Genomic DNA, 21690 nt, shown 5'->3' on the forward strand with positions numbered 1-21690 from the left:
ATGCTAATGCTTGCCATTAGGTATTTATTTATTTATTTATTTGCCATACCACCATGAGGCTTGTGGGATCTTAGTTCCCCAATCAGGGATTGAACCTGCGCCCTCGGCAGTGAAAGTGTGGCGTCCTAGCCACTGTACCTCCAGAGAATTCCCTGCCATACAGTATTCAAACCACCCATTTCACAGATGAGAAGTCCCAAGCCGCAGTGGGTTAAGAGTTCTGCTCAAGGTGACAGGCTGATTAGTGGGTTCCACACAACCTGGTTTTGTCCACTCACTTATTACTAACCTTATCTTATCCTTTGGCCTCTGCTTAGCAGTTCCTCCTCCAGGAAGCCTTCCCTGACTCTCCAGGCTGGGCTGGGGCGACCCAGGACTCTGCAGCTCAGATCACACCACATGGTGCCTCTCCTTTTGGAGCAGGGATATGTCTAACACACAGGTGTGTCTCTGCCCAGAGTGGGCTCAGAGGAGGGGTAAGAAAGTCCCTCCCCAGAAAGGTGGTACCTGAATGGGGGAGGCAGACAGGCCAGGTGGCCAGGTGAGGATGTGCCCTTCACGCCCTGCCTGCCTGCCTGGCACTGGGCAGCAAGGGTGAGGACCCCAGGTTCAAGGCTGCCCACTGGGGCCTTGGGCAGAGGCATCAGGCTGGCCGGGAGTGAGGCTCAGTTCTCAGGAGAGGTGTTGGCAGGATCGTAAGCTGTGGAACATGCGCGTGCCTGCACGCACGCACGCACGTGTGCACACACACACACACACACACACACACACACACACACAGAGCTTCCCTTAGCCTGGCCACCTGTGTGGTTGGGAGCTTGGGACCCCTACTTAAGTCCGGCTCTTCCCTGCCCCTCCTGCTGTGGTACCACATAGCTCCTGGGAAATGCGGATGGACATCTGGTACCCGGCCATTTGCATCCAGTCTTTAATGCTGTGATCCCATTAGCAACACCTCTGCTTCTCAGGGCATGGTGCCAACCTGGCCCGGTGGCACCTGGGCCCTCTCACAGCTTGGGCTCTGCTGCTCTGAGGATGGCTGTCTAACCACGAGCCACCCACCGGACACTCGGAGTGAATTTCCCACCCCCACCGCAGCCTCTCTTCTGTGACTGACCTTCCTGGGTTGCTCCTGGGGCAGGACAGACACATGGCCCTCTCACTTACACAGTACTTTCTCCAGGTAGGCAGGTAGATGACCTTGAACCCATCTCGCAGGTGGGAAAACCGAGGCTCAGAGAAGCACTTTCTGTGTTCATTCAGCACTTGGCTTTATGGGCTCCACCCTTTTTGTTGTACTCATGTTTTTCTTTTTTGTTGTTGTTGTTTTTTGTTTTGTTTTCTTTTTTGGGGCCACACTGTGAGGCTTGTGGGATCTCAGTTTCCTGACCAGGGATTGAACCCAGGCCCTGGGCAGTGAAAGCATGGAGTCCTAACCACTAAGCCTCCAGGGAACTCCTAATACTCAAGTTTTTCAAACTAGGTTCCCTTGAACCCTGATGTGCCATGGGAGATGCCACTGGGCAGTGGCAAGTGGCAAGAACACAGGGAATTTTGGTTCCAGATGTTCTCTGTGAGAGGAGAGGTGGATGGGAGGGAGGGGGGAGGTTAGACACAGGGACAGTCCAGGTGGTCGTGGAGCCACGGGGAGCATGTCTTCACGGGACCCTCAGCACTGCTCTGTTTGACAGAGGCCGAGGCCCCGAGGCTCAGCGGGAGCAGGTGGCTTGCCAGGGCACGTGGGCAGCTGTGGCAAAGCTGGACGGTCGCCTCAGGGCACTGGGTGGGGCGCCACAGCCTGGATGTCCTGCTGCAGCCCCAAGCAGGGCTGCCAACAGTCAGGGCAGGAGGGCAGGCTGCAACTGAGGAGGCGGACCCCAGCCTGAGTCCCTGGGAGCCCCACAGTGCCATCAAAGGCCCATCAGAGGCATCTGGAATGTGGTTGAGTGCATGAGCAAACTGTGCTGCCCTGGTACCCGGCTCCTGCCATCCCACACTTGTCACGTTGTGCACTGATTGTCCAGTGACCTGCCTGCCACCCCCATGGACTCTGAGCTTGGGGAACTTGACTGCTTTCTCTGGTCTCAGCTTTCTTCCCTAAAACATGAATGGGATAGATTATATGGGTAGTTTTCAAACTGGGCTCCTTTAGAGTCCGGGGCTCCTGGAAGATACTGTAGGGGTGGGAAGGATATGCCAGAGCTGAAGGGGAGACACTGCCCCTACAGGACATGGCCACTAATTCGTGTCATTTGTCAGGTTCTAAGGAGGACTTTGGTTGAATAGTGTTTTTTAATAGCGTTTAAAGAGGTATGCTGGGAATTCCCTGGCGTTCCAGTGGTTTGGACTCAGCAGTGCTGCCACTGCAGGGGGCACGCATTCCAGCCCTGGTCGGAGAACTAAGATCCCACAAGCCTCATGGCGCAGCCAAAAAAAAAAAAAAAGAAGGTGTGCTGCTGGCAACAAGTTTGAGAACCTCTGGGTTAGAGACACTCCTGTCTATTATGGGCACAGACACCACTGCCCCAACACCCCATGATTCCACTGATCCTGAGAGGGGGCACGTGCCCCTCACGTCTGGCTTCGCCCCACATCACCAGCCCTGTGCTCCATGTGTGACCTCTGGGTCGTGTGGGGTCCTGGGATGCTGATCCGCATCCCTCCTTTGCCACCCACGCCCCGCGTTTTGCAGAGCTTGAGGCCTTGGTGAGGGCCCTGGGCTCCATCCTGAGAGCCCCCTGGAGAGTTTTAAGCCCCCAACCTCTGTGGCCACAATAGCCCCAGCTTTCCAGCCCACTTCTCTTATGTGTGAGTCATCAATGTGTTTTCTGTCTGTTCTCTGATACCTCCTCAGCATCTAGAACAGTGGCCAGTACATGGTCCACGCTCAGTGAATACGCAACTAAATACGGAGGCAGGCTGACCAGGTGTGGCCTCCGTCCTCGTGGAGTTTACAGTCCAAGGGCAGACACAGGCATTAAACACAAATATGGCAAAGGGACGTAGTGAACTCGGAGTGTGGACCAGTGCTGGGGGCTGAGGGTGGTGCTAACGGGGAGAAGACCCCAGCTGAGCTGAGGCAGGAGAGCAAGGGCTGCCCAGAGCTGAGACTGGATGTCGGGCAGAGAGACCTGCCAAGCTCCCGGCCCCTCTCAGTCTGTCATGGTCCTTGTGTGCCTGAGGAGGGACTGGGGCTCAGAAGGGAAGGGTCACTCAGCCGCAGCCCACCCAGAGCTTCCTGCTCCAGGTTGTGGGAGGCCTGGCACCCCCAGCACCAGCCCTTCCTGGATGGATATATTCTCTGCCTCCACTCCTGGGCCCTGCTGCCTGCTCTGGCCAGTCCACGCCCTCCCGGGCAGGCAGGGACAGCGTGTGCCGGCTTCCAGCTCTCCGGCTGGGGCTCCCTGGCCTGCTGGGCTGGCCTCTCACCTGGCAGCCTCAGCCTCCCCACACATGTGCCCCCGTGGGTGGCCAGCCCCCCCCCACCCCGCACATGACAGGCCTGACGCCTGAGGTCCCACCACAGCTGGGGAGGCTGGCACTGTCCTGTTCAGAGGAGGAAACTGCCTTGGCCCGTGCGACCCAAGTCTGAGCTCTGAACTGGTGCCGTCAGAGCCTGTCCATGGGCTCTGGCCACCCGGGTGCCATCGTAATCCCCAAGCTGCTGCCTCCTGAGGACCCCGCGGGGCTGCCAGCAGCGTCTTGACTTGCAGCTGCCCGCTGTTGCCAGGACAGAGCCATCCTCCGTCTTCTTCATCTGCATTCCTCTCCGCTCTGGGCCTATTCCGACCACCCTTCTCTCTCCATAGCCTGAAGCTCGAGGCCTTGTCCATCTCCCACTGACACTAGTGGCAAGACTTTTTGTCCAGTTATTTGGCCATTGCTCTAGGTCAGGGGACGGTCTTTCCTTCATCAAAGGGCACCCAGTCTGGCTGAGCACCCAGTCTGGTCTGGGCAGAGGGTGGGGGGCAGGTGCCATGTTAATTTCTTCATTCACTAAACAGAAATCCTCCAATGGGGTTTGTGAAGGAAGGGAGGAAGGAAGGATGGAAGGATGGAAGGAAGGAGGGAGAGTAGGGGGGCATAGCAGGGAAGGAGGGAAAGAGGGAGCCCTTTGGGTTGGCTGAGTCTCCCAGCCCTTACTTTACCCCACACAGTCCAGGAGCGGACTTGGACTGGACCCTTAGATGGCCAGGGGGCTGAGAAAAGCTTGATTGACCCCTTGAGCCTCAGTTTCTTCCTCTCAATGGGGCTGGTAACAGTTCTGACCACAGAGGATGGTTGGGAGCGTCAAAGAAAGGCTTGTGAGTCGGCACCGGCAGGACCCAGCACACTGCAGGCCATCAAGTTCCCCAAGCAGGGTGGCAAGTCATGTGCTGAGGCCTGACTGGCACTTGCAGAGGGACAAGTGAGGGAGGGAAGGACAAAGGCATCTTGGGCAGTGGGGGCAGCATGGGCAGAGGCCAGGGCACAGGCTGTGGGCAGGTAGGGATGCGGGACTCGGGGGTTTGGGCCAGCAGAGGGAGGTCAAGGCAGAGCCTCACCACATGGACCACATTCGGGTCTACTCCTGGAGCCCTCTTCCCAGCTGGGTGAGGTAGGGCAAGCTACTTCTCTCAGAGTCTCAGCTTCCTCTCCTGTGAGACAGAACATCTAAGCGCATGGCCCTGTGGTGCCGATGAGCTCAGTGGAGGGTGTAAATGTCCGGCCCAGGGCCGGACACCCCTTCGGCCCTATGGAGTGTGAATACCGTTGCCAAGTCCCTGCCTTGCCAGAGGCACTTCCTTCTTGCTGCAATGCCTCCTCCCATTCCTGGCCCTTCCCCTGTCCTCTGAAGGGCCCCTGTCTGAGCCTGAGTGCCTCAACAAACCCTCACACCTCTGTCATTTTCCTTGGTGCCTCCCCGGGGTGTAACAAGCCCCTTGAGGGCAGGGACCTGTATCTCCTCCCTGAACCTAGAGGTGAGCACCCAGGACATGTGCTGACTGGACAAAGGAGCAGCAGGTGGTGAGTTTGAGCAGAAGGGCCTGGAACCCAGAAGGAGGAGGGAGAGGAGGAAGAGGTCACTCTTTTTTTTTTTTTTAATTAATTAACTAATTAATTATAATTTTGGCTGCATTGGATCTTCATTGTTGCGTGTGGGCTTTCTCTAGTTGTGGTGAGCAGGGGCTACTCTTCGTTACAGTGCATGGGCTTCTCATTGTGGTGGCTTCTCTTGTTGAGGAGCACAGCTTCTAGGCGCCCGGGCTTCAGTAGTTGTGGCACATGGGCTTAGTTGCTCTGCGGCATGTGGAATCTTCCTGGATCAGGTCTCAAACCCGTGTCCCCTGCACTGACAGGCGGATTCTTAACCACTGCGCCACCAGGGAAGTCCCGAAGAGGTCACTCTTGATGGGAGGCTCGGAGAGGTAGCACAGAAAGGTCAGGTCTGGATGAACAGGATGGCTGAGTGAAGGGGAGCTGGTGTGACCAGAAGCCAGGACTGCTATGCGGAACAATGAAGGTTTAAGACCCAGAGAAGGGTCCCAAAGTCCAGGCAGCTTTCCCACCGGGACTGTGTGCTTGTTTATGGCCTTCTGCTTTCCAGGGCCTGTGCTCACTTGCAAAGTGGGTGCCAGGGAGCCATCTTGCCATGGGGGTGAGGATACAGGAGATGCTGCAGCAAAGGTTAGTTCTTGGCACTCAGCCTCTTCCAATCCCACCCCTCTATTCCTGGTTTAGCACGTCAAGGTGAAGGGTATGCACTGCACTTCCTCAGCTGGCTTGGGATTTCTTCAGGGCAGGGTCCCCTTCCCTCTGAGGAAGCAGTTCCCAATAGAACTGTGTTCTTTCATTGACCTGGGCCCACTAAGCACCAGGCCCAGTGCACAGGAGGACCATAAAGTCATTTCCCAGGCCAGGCTCCCAGGTCCCCTGCAGCTCTAAGGAGTAACTGATGGAGTCCCTCATACGTTTGCCAAATGTGTCTTGTTGTTTTTTTTTATTTATTTGGTTGCACCAGGTCTTAGTTGCAGCATGCGGGCTCCTTAGTTGTGGCATGTGAACCCTTAGTTGTGGCATGCATGTGGGATCTAGTTCCCTCACCATGGATCGAACCCGGGTCCCCTGCATCGGGAGCGTGGAGTCCTAACCACTGTGCCACCAGGGAAGTCCCTTGTTTTTTGTTTTTGGCCACGCTGTGCAGCATGCGGGATCTTAGTTCCCCAACCAGGGATCGAACCCGTGCCCCCTGCAGTGGAAAGGGGAAGTCTTAACCACTGGACCGCCAGGGAAGTCCCACATTTGCCAAATGTTTAGGAGCACCCACTGTGTGCCAGCCCTGGGGGGAGATAAAGGACAGGCAGGGTCCTCATTGCATGAGGCTTATCATCTAGTTTCTTCCCCACTCTCTCCCCGTGTTAAGCCTGGGCTCTCAGGTCTCTGGGTGGGAGGCCGGCTCTATTCCAGGCTATCCATCTCCAGTGCTCTTTTCCTCTGTCTTCTAGTGGGAAACCAACTGCTCTCAGAATGGAGAAAAATTCCTTCAAAGGCCTGAATGATCTGAAGCTGCACCCTCCACTTTGCCTGCACTGCCACCGAGGTCCAAACCACCATCACCTCTTTGCCTGGATGGCCACAAACAGCTTGTACGTGGCCCTGCTCCCCTTCTTACCCCCTACCTACCTCATCCTCCATTCTCCAACCAGAGTCTTCTCCTTATACACATGCATCTGACCATGGGCTTGCCCTTCTGTCCTCAGAGCTGCTCCTCCCCACCCTTCACAGGTCCCAGTGGTGGCTGTGGAGCCAGCAGCCCCGTCTGGAACAGAATTGGGCTCTGCTCCTTGCGGGTTGCATGACCTTGGGCAAACCCTCGGCCTCCACTATGCTTCTGTTTCCTGTGAAATGGGGCTGTTCGTGGTGAGTGTTGGCTATAATTACACTATTTCCTCAGTGAGACTCCCTGACTACCCCCCCCCCCGACCCCCCCCACCCCGCCACCCCCGCCCATGAGAAGCAGGTTCCCACAGTCACATTCCCATCACCTCGGCGCTGATTGGTGCCTGAAATAATCCTGCCCCTTACCCCATCTCCCGCAGCCAGTATCACTGTGCACCTACTGTGTGTCGGGCTCTGTTTCCCAGTGCCACCGCACTGGGCGCCCCGCAAAGGCAGGGTCCCCGCCGGTCCCTGCGCCCCGGCGCTCCCAGGCCGCCGGCGCTGTGCCCGCACCGCGCCCGCACACAGTAGGCGCCTCGTTCGCCCGCGCCGCCGCCCCTCCCCCGCTCCAGGAAGTGCGGGGGCTCCGGCGCCGGCCGCCGCGATGCATTCTGGGCCAGCAGCAGCACCAGAGCCAAGATGGCGGCCAGCAGGAGGCTGATGAAGGTAAAGACCATTCTCCGGCGCCGGCGGGCGGACGGGGAGTGGCGTCGGCCGGGGCCGCGCGGCCGCCCGGACCCCTCGGGGGGCCGCCGCCGCCCCCCGCCTCGCGTGCCGCCGCCGCCCAGGGCCGTGTGATGAGGGAGCTAAGGCGGCCGCTAGGCCGCAGCCCAGGAGGGAGCGCCAGGCCGCGCCGCCCCGGCCCTTCGCCGGCCGTCCGGCTGCCCCGCCCGGCCCGCGGGCTCCCTCCGCGAGGCGGCGGAGGCAGCAGGAGGCCCACCGGACGCCCGCGGGAGGCCCGAGCGCCGAGCCCGCGCCGCGGAGCTGCCCCGCCCTGGGCCATAGCGCACCGGGCTGGAAGCCGCCGGGCCGGGCGGGCGGGGGGCTCGGGGCGGGGGCCGGCGGGCGAAAGTTAGGCCGGGCTGCCGTGGGCGATCTGGGTGTGCGGGGGCCGGCAGACTGTCGCTGCGACTGCCGGCAGACTGTCGCTGCGACTGCAGAGTCACACAGCGGCAAGTTCGGCCCCGGGGTGCAGGAGAGCGGGAGGGCGGGGGGCGGCCGGCCGCGGCGCGGGCCTCCTGCCCCGTCCTCGTCATCCGCGCTCCGGGCCCTGCTGGAGCAAAGTGCCATTTTAGGGGTGGGAGTGGGAGTTAAAACCAACCAAAGTTTATAAAAATAACTTGCTACTTTGTATCTTGAACGCGGCGGGGTGCATTCTTGCTCGCTGGCTCCCCGAGTGAGGAGCACAGATGTCACCCGGGCCCAGTCCTTTCTCGAGTGTGTTTGCCGGCGTCCCCCAGAGCCGATCTCGCCTAGGTTTGCAAGTCGGCCGCCCTGCCGGTGGTGCTGCCGGGCTGCACCGGGCCGAAAATCAAAAGGGCCCAGGAGCTGATTTCCTGGGGGGAGATAAAGGGCTGGGGTTCCTCCTGGGCAGAGCAGTGCTCCGGAGAGCCAGACGTTGAGTTTGGAGTCCCAGCCTCCGGGCCCTCCCTCCCTGGGAACGTTTCCTTTCTTTTGTTCCCTAAGGACTAGACACGACATTGAACTTCATAAGACTGGATTGGAAGTGGGCACAAAAGAAGAGTCAGCAGAGTCCAGATTTCTCTCTTCTCTGTCAGTGACACCACCGTCCACACAGTCGTCCGGATGGGAAGACTGTTATTCATTTATTTCCCTCTCTACTTCCCAGAGGCAGTCATCCTTGATGCCTTTCGGATTTTACTTTAAAGGTTTCTTGAGTTCCTGACTTCTCTAATCTTACTGAGATTACTTGAATCCATACCCTCACCTCTCAGGTACCTTTCTGAGTTCTCTCCTTCTCTGACTCGCCTTCTTGGCCACCACAGTTCTTTTTCTAAAGCAGATATTAATCTTTTCATGCTCCTGTCCTAACCTCCGTGATTTTATTGTCCTCGGAAGTTAATCCTAACTTCCTGGCAGCAAGACCCTTAGACTGCTGGAAAGTAATCTGTTCAGCCACACCTCCTGCTCCTTGGTTTGCCATCACTCTTGCACCTAATCACTGTAGCTGCCATTTTCCTTAGCCTTGACTTTGTGCAGCTCCGTACTTCATGTTCATGATGGTGTGTAATCCTCCCTGTGAAGTAGACCCTATTATTCCTATTTTGTAGGTGAGAAAATGGAATGCAGGGAGAATCGCTGGCTTGCCCCAGTTTTCTAGCTAGGGAGAGAGTGAGCTGTGATGTGACTAGTTCTGTCTGACCCGAGAGCCCCCGGCCCTTAGGTGGCCTTTGCACACGCTGTTTGCTCTCCCTGAGAAAAGCTGCCTTCCCCTCGCCTTTCATCCCCTTCCAGGGAAGTCCTGGGTTCAACTCCGAGGCCAGCTACTCTGAGGCCTCGCCTCCCCCATTAGAATGAGTTGTTTCCGCCTTTGTGTGACCACAGCACTTTCTTTATGTTTCTCTTTGAACACTTGTCACAATCGGATTTGTGTTAGACTTGCCTTTCCTACCAGGGTCTGAGGTCCTCAAGGGCAGGGATCTTGACCTAATTCATCCTGGTATCCCTTAGTCTAGGCCAGTTGACCCAGTTTGGGGCTCCCAGGCTCCCAGGGGTCTGAGAGGGGAGTTACTATGGTTTTTCAATTATTTTTGTGTTTCAAAAAAATTAGAGCTTAGGAAAAAATATGTAACATTAACTGAGTACTTGTTAAGTGCTAGATCATTTAGGTAAGTTTTTTTTAATGTTTTCAATAACTCTTAAAGGTAGTGTGTTGTCATCTTTATTTTACCAACGAGAAGGTTGTGAGGCTTAGCGGACCATCCTGGGGAGAGATGAGATGCTACATCTCCCTGTCTCCATATCCCAAGTTCCACGCCCCTTATCACATGGCCTCCTTTCTTATTCCAAGGATGCACGGAGGAGTATGTTGATTCCTGACTCTTGCCTGGAGATTCTTTCAATTTAGTAGGGGATGCTTGTTACAAGATGGTAATCATTGGCTCTGAGAGTCAGTGTTTAGGCCTGGTTAATTTAGAAAAAAAATTATTGAATCAGGTTGATCAGTACTTGGGCTGGATAATAAAAGGGATTTTCAGTGGTGAAAAGTAAACATGTTGAATAATCAAATGGATTACATCTTAAAGAACTGGAAATTTCCTCAAAAACCATTTTCTGAGACACTTGGAGTCAAAGATTTCTTTGTAACAATGGACTATCTGCAGATAGTGTAAAATACATTATTAAAAGTAGAGTGATTTGCATATATCAGGCTGAGAAGTTATTTTAGGCAAAGTGAATATGATAAAGTCTTTAATTTAAAAAGCAATTGCCAAAAGGATTAGCCTTTTTCAGAACACTTTTTAGGAATTACAATGTTAATAAAACATTAAATACATTTTAATTTGCAAGCAGCTAATTCAGCATTGATGGCAACCACCAGATTGTAACCATTGCTTCAGTCAGGAGGGGAAATAGCTACAAAAGTGAAACCTGTAGGTGTGGCTGAGGGAAATTGATTGCAGTCTGTTCATTTCTTTTTAGCCTCTCAATTGCACACATCTCGTGGAAGGGCCCTCCAGCTGGGTATCTTCCCAGAAGGGCTTTTCTCAGTGGGGAAGTTTGTAGATTTAAAAGAGGAGTGACATTTTATTAGTTATTATGGCATAACTCTTGAGATAAGGAATTGAGATTTGTAGCAGCCTGTTAATGCTATTTAAATACTGCTCACTCAGAGCTCCATATTGGTGTACTTTCAGCCCATAATCACATGTGAATGAGTAGGAGGAGTTGCTAAATAATAGTTCATTCCTTGGAATTCATTGTACTAAGCAGTGAACTAGTTTGCTCTTGAGTGCAGGTATAGTACTCCCTGAGGTTGGGTAATGAACACAAGGAGCGGTGAGTGTGTCTGGTGGGTGTGTTGTGCGTGAGGGGAGTTTTACAGATGGTGTCAGTGTTCTGAATCCACTGGGTTTTTGGGACTCGAGGAAAGCACAGCATTTTTTACCCTAAATTCATGCATCGCAGTGAGTTGGGACTATTTTAGCCTCCCTTAATGATATTCTTTGTAAATGTTTCTCTCTTAAGAGACAATTGGGACAGGCCCTGGGAAAGAGAGTATTCTCATTATTGCAATCTTGGAACCTTTTCTTGAGGTGTACACGAGCACAAAAACAAAAACACTTGTTTCAGGGTACTTAGACCTATTCTGATTTTGCTACAACTCTAAGTTAAGAGGCTGTTGATTTAGTGTTTTATTACATCAGGTCACTTGAAAGTATTCTCACTCTTGGAAAGTATCACTAAATGTTCAAGAGATAACTTCTCTTTTCTTTGATGCAACAGTAAGTTGGGAATTAAAGCTTACAGAACCACAAAGCCCTCCCTCCTGGGCCTGGATTCTGGTGGTCCCCCACACCCCACACCCCCGCCCCTCCTCAGGAGTTTCCTTTGAATGGCGCCGGACCTGCAGGCCTCCGGGTCTGAGCCCCGCCTGTGCCCCCACGTCTGTCTTGCCTCCCTTAGTTAATGGGCCACTTGTCTACTCCATCACCAAGGAAGAACCTGGGGGAACCTGCCTCATCCCTTCCTTCCACATTGAGCCACTTGCCAGATTCTGCTGAACTAGGCCTTTATCTCCCTTCTCTTTCTGTCTTTTCTGCATCTCCACTGCCATGCCCTTCATGCAGGCCGTCCCTGTTGTGGTGGACACCTGCCTGGGATCGCTCAGTGGGTTCTTTGTGCTCGTCCCCAGTCAGCTCCTCACTCCCACGTCATCCCTAAGCGGCAGTGCGTTTGAGAGAAGTGCTCACGCCCAGGCCTTGCCCCCAGAAACCAGATCCGGGTTCAGTAGGGCAGGACCCGCGCTCCTCAGCGTGTCCTGTCCGGGGTTGGGCTTGTCAGTCTCATCTCCCCCGCTTGCCCTGGGATCCCCTGGACCCGCAAGCTCTGCACTCCCCGGCTCGTCTCTCTGCACCAGGGCGACTCCTTGACTCAGCTCCTGGGGGGTCTCCTCTGCACTGTGCCCTCAAGGAGCTGAAGGAGGGAGAAGAACGGCCCAGCCTAGAACAAAGGTCCTGGGCTGCCCGTGTGTGCTGGACGCCTGCCAGCTGAGGAGTGAGGGGGGGCGGATAAGCCCCTCTGGCGGGAGGAGGCCGAACTTGGTCTGGCCCTTCACTCTGAGCAGGGCTTTGGTAGCTTACTGGGCAGCTGGTGAGGGTGAGGAGCTTTCATCCTTCAGAACAGATGTAGTAACCCCTGGCCATGTGCTTCTTACCTTGCTCGGTCCCCTCCTTGAATTTTAGGGAGGCCACCCCTGTGGCGCTTTCCAGAAGCACTGGGGACTGACCTGGTTTTACCCTCTTCAGCGTGCCCAGCGCACCTGGCCCTCTAGGACAAGCCTTCCCTCCCTCGGCTCGGCCGCTGGCAGAGCTGCCTCTCCATGAGGGGCCTCACGAAGCCAGCGCGGGTGGATTTCAGGACAGGTGGCAGAGAGACGCTGTGCCTTTCAGTTGAGGATCCAATGGAGCCCCAGGTGCGGCGTCCAGAAGTGGCTGCTCGCTGATGAGGGCTCTGCTGGCATGTGTCTCCTGTCCAGACTCATTCTGTGTGTTCTCGAGGGCTTGGGTGAGCCTCACCCTCGCCCGGGAGAAAGGGGGAGGGAAGGGTCTTCCATTCAGGGCAGAGCTATTGAGAGTGGAATACTGCAGAGCGATTAAGAGCTCAGGTGCTGGAGCGTGTGTCCTGACCCGCCGCGTCTTAGCTGACTGAACCCAGGCACGTTGCTTAACCTCTCTGTGCATTAGTCATGTCATCTGTGTGAAGATTGAGTGTGAAGATTGAGTTACTACATATCAAGCGCTCAGAAGAGCGCCTGGCATGTACTAAGTGTGGGTGTCAGCACGGGAGCCAGGAGAGTGGCCTGGTGGGAGGGAGGGAGGGTTTGGAGGAAATGGTGCTGCCCTCGGGGGTCGTGGGTTGGGGCAGGGAGGACAGGAAGTCCCCCTCTCCACATGCCCTCCTGACTCTTGAAGTCACCTGTTCCTTAGGGTTAGTGAGAGGTTTCCTGAGACAGCTGTGCGAACGTGTCTTTGTTTAAAGATGTTTACTTTTTCCAGCAAAATTACACAGCTCTTGAATTCAAAGTCAGTGTCTCAGAATCTCACCCATGTGTTTTTTCTTCCTGTGCTGAGTGTGTGGGCCAATGAGGCTGCTGAGCTGGGCTGGCGGTCCCGTCAAGGACGCTGTGCCTTTGGTCTCCTGCTCCAGGTCCTCCAGGCCTTGGCCGCAGTCTCTAGTGTCCAGAGCTGCGGGGCCCTGACAGGCGGGAGGCTGAGGCCCGGCCACCACCCACGGGTGGGGCTGCCAGGTGCTCCCTGCTCTCAGGGTTTCTCTCCTGCTTTTCACATGGCTTCCCGTAAGAAGGGACGGGATGGAGAGTAAAGTTCGTCTCAGGTTAGGTGGTGGTGGGGTTTGTGCTGTTTTGAATAGTTCCAGGCCTGTATCAGTTGGAGTTTTCCGTACTCCTTATCTTGCCAGATTTTGTTTCTGCTTCTCACTAGCAAGTTCGGCAAAGGGGTGAAGTGTGCCGGACAGCCCCTGGCCCAGTGGACACATGTGCAGCCAAAGCAGGGACTGGCATCAGGTCCAGTGCTTCTGCTGGTGCTCCCTGTCTGAGCGGGCTGGGCAGTGGCTGTAGCTCCAAAGTCAGATGGCCCTTGAGCCCTTCCTGAGATGGTCTGTAAATGTGTGCACCCGCCCCCCGTGCCAGTCATTGGGAAACTCAGCACCGGAAAGCCACTTTACAGGTAGATCTGCTGCGTGGTCCACATGACTGTCCCTGTCTCCATCCCGGGATGCTGAACTCCAGAGTGTGTGATGCAGGTCAGAGTGCCAGGCCCACCCCTGTTCAGTTGGAGGCACACACGCATCCCGGAGTGAGGCCACCGTGCAGAGTGGGCCAGAGCGTGTGGGCAGTGCTGAGTGTCCCCTGCAGCCGTGTCCTGTTGGCACGACCATGCGCAGGCGGCCTGCTTCCTGGAGCAGCGTGCTGTGGTTGAGTTCTCCAAGACCTGGTTCAGATCCTCATCTCTGCCGCAGGCTCATCTGTGTCCTCGCCCTGAGCCTCAGTGTCCTGATTTCTCCAAAGGGACAGTGACACTCCCTCATAGAGTGAGGACCATCGCTGAGTGTGTCCATCGTGGCAGTAACTGAGTGTGACATAGCTGGCACACCACTGGCTTGCTGTGGAGACGTGGTGGTGGGGCCCCCTTGGCTGAGCAGTCACTGAAATAAGAGACTCATGTCCTGGAGCTTTGAAGCCTTATGTTTTAGATTTACAGTGTATTGAATTACATTAAGGTCATAATTGAGTGTCATTGCCACTGGTTCCTTTGTGCAAGCTTGGAAAATGCATTTCTGTCAAAATTAGTCACTTTGATACAGTCCCACAAGCAAGAAGTAGCTCTTTCAAATTATTAATGTCCCACCAGTTGCGTGGCTGGTATTTGACAGGGATCTTGTACTTTCCCTTGAACATCGGGCTCTACCTGCCGGGTTTAATTTTGCCTGGATGGGAGAGCCTAGAAGTGTTCCGGGCACAGAAGAAACAGTTGCGGGGTGACTCGCCATAAATGGAGGGCTCAGGTGAAGGCTGTGTATGTTTGTCCTTTTGTCGTCGAGAGTCTGGGAAAGTGCAGTTCCAGGGCCGCCAGGCCTCCCAGGATCCTGACCAGGGAATGGGAGCCCCCGCCCCCCTTCCCCACCACTCTGTGGCTGGACATCCATGGAACAAAGTCTCTGGCTTGGGCTCTAGTCCTGGCTCTGCCCTGTCCAAGGTCTGTCTGTGACTGGGCCCCTCTCCGCCTCTCTCCAGCCTTCCCTCCTGTCAAATAAAGCTGACGGGTTGGCCTGGCCCCCCTCAGGGGCATCGTGAGGCTCTGGTCTCTGCTTCTCACTTGGGGTCTGGCTCCTGCTGTTCACGTGGCTGGGTGGGGTGTGCGACTCTTGCACAAAGGCCAGCATCTTCCCTACCATGCCTCCTCCTGTTCTGCTTTGTTGGGATTTTGAAGGTGACAATGCCCTGTGGAGGGGAGTGTGATGCGCCATTGGCAGGCCCCTGTCTTATGCTTCTTTGTCTTTTTCTTTTTAATTGGATCAGGTCATTTCTGAAAGCTTTGTGCTAACCGTAAACATCTTCATTTCTCATTTAAGGCCCCCGTGAGCTCTGGTCGTAGGCTGTCAACACCAATGTCATATCATGTGTATGTCCTGTTATATAGAACAGATAGAATATGTACGTTGGTGCCCTGACACTCTTAGATTTTAAGAAGTATGGTGACACAGTTGTGGAGGGGAATGAACCGAACCCTAATTGAGTACCTCCTGCCAGCTTCAGCAACATCCAGCGTTTCTTGTAATTCTCAGCAGGGCCCTATGGAGTAAGCTTCCTACCGTAAGACTAGATTCCTAGACTCGAGCTTCAGGTGGTGTGAAAGGTGGGGCTGGGTTGAGCCCGGGCCTGTCTGACTCCAGAGTCCTCTGCTCTTCCTGGTCCACTGATGATTTGTTGAAGCAACCACCTACCAAATCAAAATATTGTTTCTGTGTATTATATATAAAATAAATGTTGAAGAGAATGGTTGGGGATTGAAATATTCTGCTTTTATCGCCCATAGGAAGGTTCAGCAGAGAAGGTTCAACAGTAGAATAAGCAATATAAGTCACAGTATGCACCTTCTAAGAAAAGTTCAGACCGGTTTCCGGGTTTCTGTCGGCGCAGACTTGTTGCTGTCAGAGGGACTCCTCGCCTTGCTTCTGTGTGCTGGCCCGGTGGGAGGCCTTTGCTCTGGTAGGAGCTTGTTTGCAGATGTGGAAGTGACACTGAGTCAGGGAACTGGTCTCTTCTTTGCTGGAAGGCTGGGTTGTTCTCAAGGAGGGGTGCCCCTCACTGTGGCCTGGGACCCCTGGCCCAGGTGCCTGGTGCTCTCTGGAGGTTCTCAGTCTGTGGGTCCACGGGAGTCAGGCACCCCTCACTCCCCCCTGCGCCTGGGACCCACACCCTGGCCGAGTCCCCAGAATTAGTAGCCTTTCCGGCCAAGCTCTGTTCCTGTTGCTTCCCGAACCACCTGGGGGTTCCTTCCTTCTACGGCTCTGCCTGCGTCTCCCACGGGGACACCTATTCTCTTCACCCCAGGGTCCATCCTCCCCCTCCCTCAGGGCTGGTGTCAGCCTCTCCCGTGAAGCTGTTGGCCTCTGCTGTAGGCGCCCCCCACACCCCCGCAGGTCCCCAGAGCAGCTCCGCTCTCTTAACCCAGCTTCAACAGCCAGGAAGACCTTCAGCTTTACTTTCTGTAGTTCTTTAGGGGCGCATTGTGCTTTTTTCCATTTAGCAAATAGGAAATTACACCATGATATTAAATATGCCTTTTTTTTTTTTAAATATGCCTTTTTTAAAAACTGTACCAGCGCCCCCTACCTTGACACTTGCCGTCCATAGCATTGATTTAACATCTGAAGCAGCCATGACTCAGACCGCTGATTTTTCCTTTGTACATCTGTCTGGATTTCATTTTTCTTTTTTGTTGTTGAAGTATGGTTGATTTACCGTGTTGTGTTTCAGGTGTACAGCACAGTGATGCAGTTATATATATATGTTCTTTTCCAACTTCTTTTCTCTCTTTTTTTTTTTTTTTTTTTTTTGCGGTACGCGGGCCTCTCACTGTTGTGGCCTCTCCCGTTGCGGAGCACAGGCTCTGGACGTGCAGGCTCAGCAGCCATGGCTCATGGGCCTAGCCGCTCCGCAGCACGTGGGATCTTCCCGGACTGGGGCACGAACCCATGTCCCCTGCATTGGCAGGCGGACTCTCAACCACTGCGCCACCAGGGAAGCCCTCTCTTACATGTTTTTATAAAATACTGAGTATAGTTCCCTGTGTTATACAATAGGTCCTTGTTGGTTATCTGTTTTACACATAGTATGTCTGGATTTCTTAAAGAGGACCATGGCCTCACACTGATTAGGAACCACTGGCTCCTGAGGGCTTCTCAGTGTGTGAGGATTACCCAGGGAGACTGTAAACAGTCGAATATCAAAGAAGAAAAGAAACAGAGACTTGGTTAATTCTTCCCCAGCTCAGATGTGTACACTGCATTGTGAGACGAGGGCGTGCTGTGTATAATGTGTCCTGCTCCCTGTCTCTGCTCGGGGACCAGCAAGTCTCCTGCTGGGGCCGGACCGTGTCCCCTGCTGGTGCCCATGGGGCTGTCGGGCAGTGGTCGCTTGTGCCCGATGCCACGCTTTGGCCTAGAGTGTTGCCGACACGCCAAGTTCTCCCTCTGGGCTTTGAGGAGTGCAGCCCTCTCTCTCTCCCTCGCCACTCACCCTGCCCAGGAAGCCCGCTCCCCACCAGGAGGGGGACGTGTGAGTGTCTGGTTCTCCTTCCCCGGTGTCTCTCTCGGCCTGTCAGCATCGTCCCATCTGCCTGAAGCAGCCGACCAACTGCTCTCGCAGAACTGACGCAGACCTTTGTGGGGCGTGTTTTGTCAGTCCCTGTGGTTCTTGGCTTTGGTCTTCCCAACTCCGTTCTGGAGCTGGACCCCTCTTTCTCCCACCATCCGTCGGACGTTCCAACTCTGAATCGATGTGGTCTCCTTGCCATTCCTCCCCCCGTTCTTCATCTTCAGTTACAGGCTGCAGTCACGCTGGAGGGTTTGTTAGGCCTTCAGATGAACCCGTCTCTCTTTTTTTTTTCCTATAAATTTATTTGTTTAATTTATTTAGTTTTGGCTGCATTAGGTCTTTGTTGCTGCACGTGGGCTTTCTCTTGGTTGTGGTCCACGGGCTTCTCATTGTGGTGGCTTCTCTTGTCGCAGAGCATAGGCTCTAGGCGTGCGGGCTTCAGTAGTTGTGGCTCACACGGGCTCTAGAGCACAGGCACGGTAGTTGTGGCGCACGGGCTTAGTTGCTCCACGGCATGTGGGATCTTCCCAGACTAGGGTTCGAACCCGTGCCCCCTGCATTGGCAGGCGGACTTTTAACCACTGTGCCACCAGGGGAACCCCCGTCTCTTCTCTGAATGACTTGAGTCGGTCTTCAGCTTGTTCTCGGTGGAGGCGTGATTGGCATTTCGGGCTGATCAGTTCATGTCTGCGGGACTGTCTTGTGCATCTCAGGACTTTCAGCGTCCCGGCCCCCAAGAGTGTCAGTGGTTCTCAGCAGCTGTGGCTCTGGAGGGTGTTGGGAAGCTGGGTGGAGCTGTGTCACAGGCCTGGCATCTAGTGGGCAGGGCTCAGCGCTGCCCTGTTGAGAAACTCCCAGGGGCTGCCTGGCATTCCCTGAAGATGACAGGACTGGATGGCCGGCTTGTTTGTCTTGGTTTCTCTTACTTCTGCCTTATACCCACTTCTTGTTGTTTAGAACTATGCAAAGGCACCTGCCTCGTCATCTTTGCTGAGCGTCACTTGACAGCGAGGTGACTTGAGCTTACCCGGTAACCGTGCTCCGGGTTTCCCAAGCCTCCCAGCTCTGCTGTCACAGCATCACCATCTTCTCCTGCGGGTGGTGGGGGGCAGGGCGGGGGGCAGGGTTGCTGTCCTCCTCGCACCGAGCAGCTCCCGTCTTTGTTCCCGTGTCTCTTGATATCAGAGCCTGATAGTTGCCCGCCCTGCACCCCTGCCAACACACCACTCCTCCGTTTCTTGAGCAAGGTTCAGTTTCTCACTGCCAAGTTACAGTGGACAGTCCTACCTGCCACGTTTTTGTAATTTCCTTTGAAATGTACCTCCTTGTGTTTATTACCCATACCTCGTGTTGTTAGTGTGTGGATTTCTGAAGCTGTAAAGTATATTTATAGATTATTTTAAAATTTATTTTGTCCTATGAATATTGAATCTATTCTCTGTTGTTTCTTCTTTCTTACTCTTTTTTTTTTTTAATTTTTTGGCCTTGCTGTGCGGCATGCGGGATGCAGGATTTTCTTGAGCAGGGATTGAACCCGTGCCCCCTGCAGTGGTAGCATGGAGTCTTAACCACTGGACCACCAGGGAAGTCCCTGTTTGACTGTCTAATTTCACAATTCTATCTGGAATTTTTTCCCATCTGTATTTGGTTTAAACATTTTTTAGCTTGGTAGGACTCAGCGCTACGGGACATGGTCTCTTCTGTTTCTAGACAAGAATCTTACTCTAGTGCCTTGAGCCGAGGGCCGGAAGGTCCCAGCACATAGAGAGCCCTGTTTACCCCAGGGCCTCGCCCCTCTCCAATCCCCTGCTTCCCATCTGATCAGTCACCGGATCACTAAGCAGATATTGTATTTGTGTGTGACGGTGGGCTCCTGGGCTTCCTGACCCCTGCCGTGCGCCGCCTCTTTTGGAGCTTACGTTCTGTTTGGGGAGTGGACCAGAGTGAGAGTGTGGGTGTGAGATTTGTTTCTTCCCCTTCCTGAATGTGCCCAGGCTTCATAATCCCCAGGGGAGCCTTTCCGATGAGCCCTGGGCATTAGTAGGAGGACCAGCTGACAGCTGGCAGGTCGGGTGGTCTCTCAGGTTCCATGCTTCCCCTCCTGCGGGCTCAGGAAGAGGGGCCAGGCCACCCCTTCCCCCACTGCTGGGGCCATGGCCACTAGCATCTTCCTCGTGGAAGCTGAGCATTGCTTAGAAATGGAACTCATCCTCTCACTGTGCAGCTTGCTAAAAATCCCCATTTCTCTCCACCCCACACCTGCTAGACCAGAGTTTCTGGGCCTGGGGCCCAGGCCGACGAGTGTGGTGGGCAGCTAGGGCTGGCAAGCAGCAGTCTTCCCTGTGGGAAGAGACTCAGCCTGGCCCCTGCCACCAAGCAGCAGCGTGTCCCACCTGTCTCCTCTGTGCAGTCACTTGACGTGCTGTCCTCCTTATCCTGCCCCGTGCCAGGCACACCTGTAACATCGGCTCAGCCCCCTTTCTCGGGACTCTTCTCCTTCCTTATCTCGTATCCCCCAGGGTGCCTTGTACACTGGCCGTTTGATGGGAATGTGGCACGCAGAGGATAGGGCGGCTGGTTCAGAGCCTCCGTGCCATCCTGCGCCACGGCACCAAACATGAAGGGGCTTCCTGGTTCTAGAGGGCTGCGGGGGCCAGACCAGCGAGGAGGAAGCCTGGGCTGTGGGACGCCATCCTGTGGGCCCTGCGGAGGAGGCAGGGCTGGGCTGGGTGGTGCTGTGGGGTTGGAGAGAGGGGCATCCAGGAGATGTGGAGGACGCTGTTGTGTCGTGGACGAGAGCCGGGTTGGGGTGTGGTGGGGGAGCGCCTCACTCTAGGCTCTGAGGATGGAGGAGCATGGGGGACCCAGGTGGGCGGGTGGCTGTGCAGTGGGTGGCTTGGGCCATAACGCCTGTTGGACGGTCACTCGAGTTGTTGGGGAAGCGGTGGGAAATGTCAGGCTAGTGCAGGGTTGAAAAACAAGTGACAGACAATTCTAGGCTAGAGACGGGAAGGGCCCTGATGTCGCCTGGCCGGCCGTGCTTTCTGGATGAAGTGGCGTTTGTATGATAACAACCCCTCATATATTTGCAAGGCGTTTTCTTGCACATAGCATGGTTCCCCCTCCTTGTCTACATCTTTGGGTCTCAATGCCCTTTTGCAGCAGAGGAAACCGAGGCTTAGTGAAGGTTTCCATCCTCCCCCACCCCCCCTCCAGCCCCAGACTGGGTCGTCGGGCCCCAGCCATGTGCCCTGTGGAGGGAGAGCCCTTCTGAAACTGCACTCCGGCGTTGGGTGGAAAACTGTGGGTTTGTTTGCTTCTCTTCCCCAGTTCCATTCACCTTTACACGGAGGCAGCGCTTCATAGATCTGGGTTGGAAGGAGTCAGGTCTTCAGCACCTGGCCTGTGCCCCTGCTGCGTGGGGACAGCCCATAGGGGAGGGGATCGTCCACTGGGGCTGTGGGTTCACCGAGGTGGGTGCTTGTCTTGGCCTGGGGTACGGGTCAAGGGGGCCACTGCGGCTCCAGGCCTCTTAACCAGGCCAGGGCATCCAGCCATGCTCTGAGATGGCCTTGGTGGCGGTGTCGGCACTTGGTTTAATTTGAGGGAGTCAGGAGGGATCTAACGTGTGGTGCTTTCCCCTATTTGACACCCCTTTATGCTTTGTCAATCAACAGGAGCTTGAAGAAATCCGCAAATGTGGGATGAAAAACTTCCGTAACATCCAGGTTGATGAAGCTAATTTATTGACTTGGCAAGGGCTTATTGTTCCTGTGAGTATTGAACACCTCCACTTCTTACCAGATTATTCTTTACACTGATGTGTGTGCTACGGGCTTCTCCCTCTGCTCCCAAGGCGGCTCTGACTCTAGGCGGCCAGCAGGTGCCCGAGGCGGCTGTCGCGGAGGCTCACAGGGCAGGGCCGTGAAGGGGAGCCCATCTGGGCTCTGGTCTCCTGACATTCTGAGGTCCGAGCCTTCCAGGCCTGTGAGGGTCGGCCCGAAAAGGACGTGCGTCTGTGCTCCTGCTCTTCCTTGGCTTCTCTCTGCCTGGCCGCGTTTGTCCAGACGGGCCGCTTTCTCCGACCTCTCTTGGGAGATAGCGGGTGTTTTCATCCATGTCTTCTCTTTGCTCTCCTGCCTGGGTTTGCGTCTGTGTTTCTAACCCTCTGGACACCTGTGTTCCAGGTTTTATTCTTGGGACCCTCCAGTCTGTGCCTCCCATTGGTCTCAAGTCCCTTTGCCTAGTGGCCCCCCAGTGTTTCTCTGGGGCATCTGCCCCCACACCCCACTCCCTGTCGCCCAGACTTCCTTTGGGTGCTCGGGCCCTCTCCTCACCGCGGCTTCCTGTGGCCTCCCCGCCCTCTGGATTCCGCATCTACTCTTTCTGCAGCCCTTCATCTCCCCGTC

At 55.0% G+C, this 21690-nt stretch overlaps 1 protein-coding gene across 1 annotated transcript in view; it reads left to right on the forward strand.

Annotated features, from left to right (window-relative positions):
- Nucleotides 1–7261: 7261 nt before the first annotated feature.
- UBE2L3 (ubiquitin conjugating enzyme E2 L3) overlaps nucleotides 7262–21690 on the forward strand; it is a 42388-nt gene continuing 27959 nt past the window's right edge. The window contains exons 1-2 of the mRNA XM_004276028.3: nucleotides 7262–7365; nucleotides 20959–21054. Coding sequence (XP_004276076.1) covers nucleotides 7339–7365; nucleotides 20959–21054 — 123 coding nt within the window. The 5' untranslated portion in view covers nucleotides 7262–7338. The remainder of the gene's footprint in view (nucleotides 7366–20958; nucleotides 21055–21690) is intronic.

Source organism: Orcinus orca, chromosome 15 (assembly GCF_937001465.1).
Source record: "Orcinus orca chromosome 15, mOrcOrc1.1, whole genome shotgun sequence".
NCBI classification, from domain to species: domain Eukaryota; kingdom Metazoa; phylum Chordata; class Mammalia; order Artiodactyla; family Delphinidae; genus Orcinus; species Orcinus orca.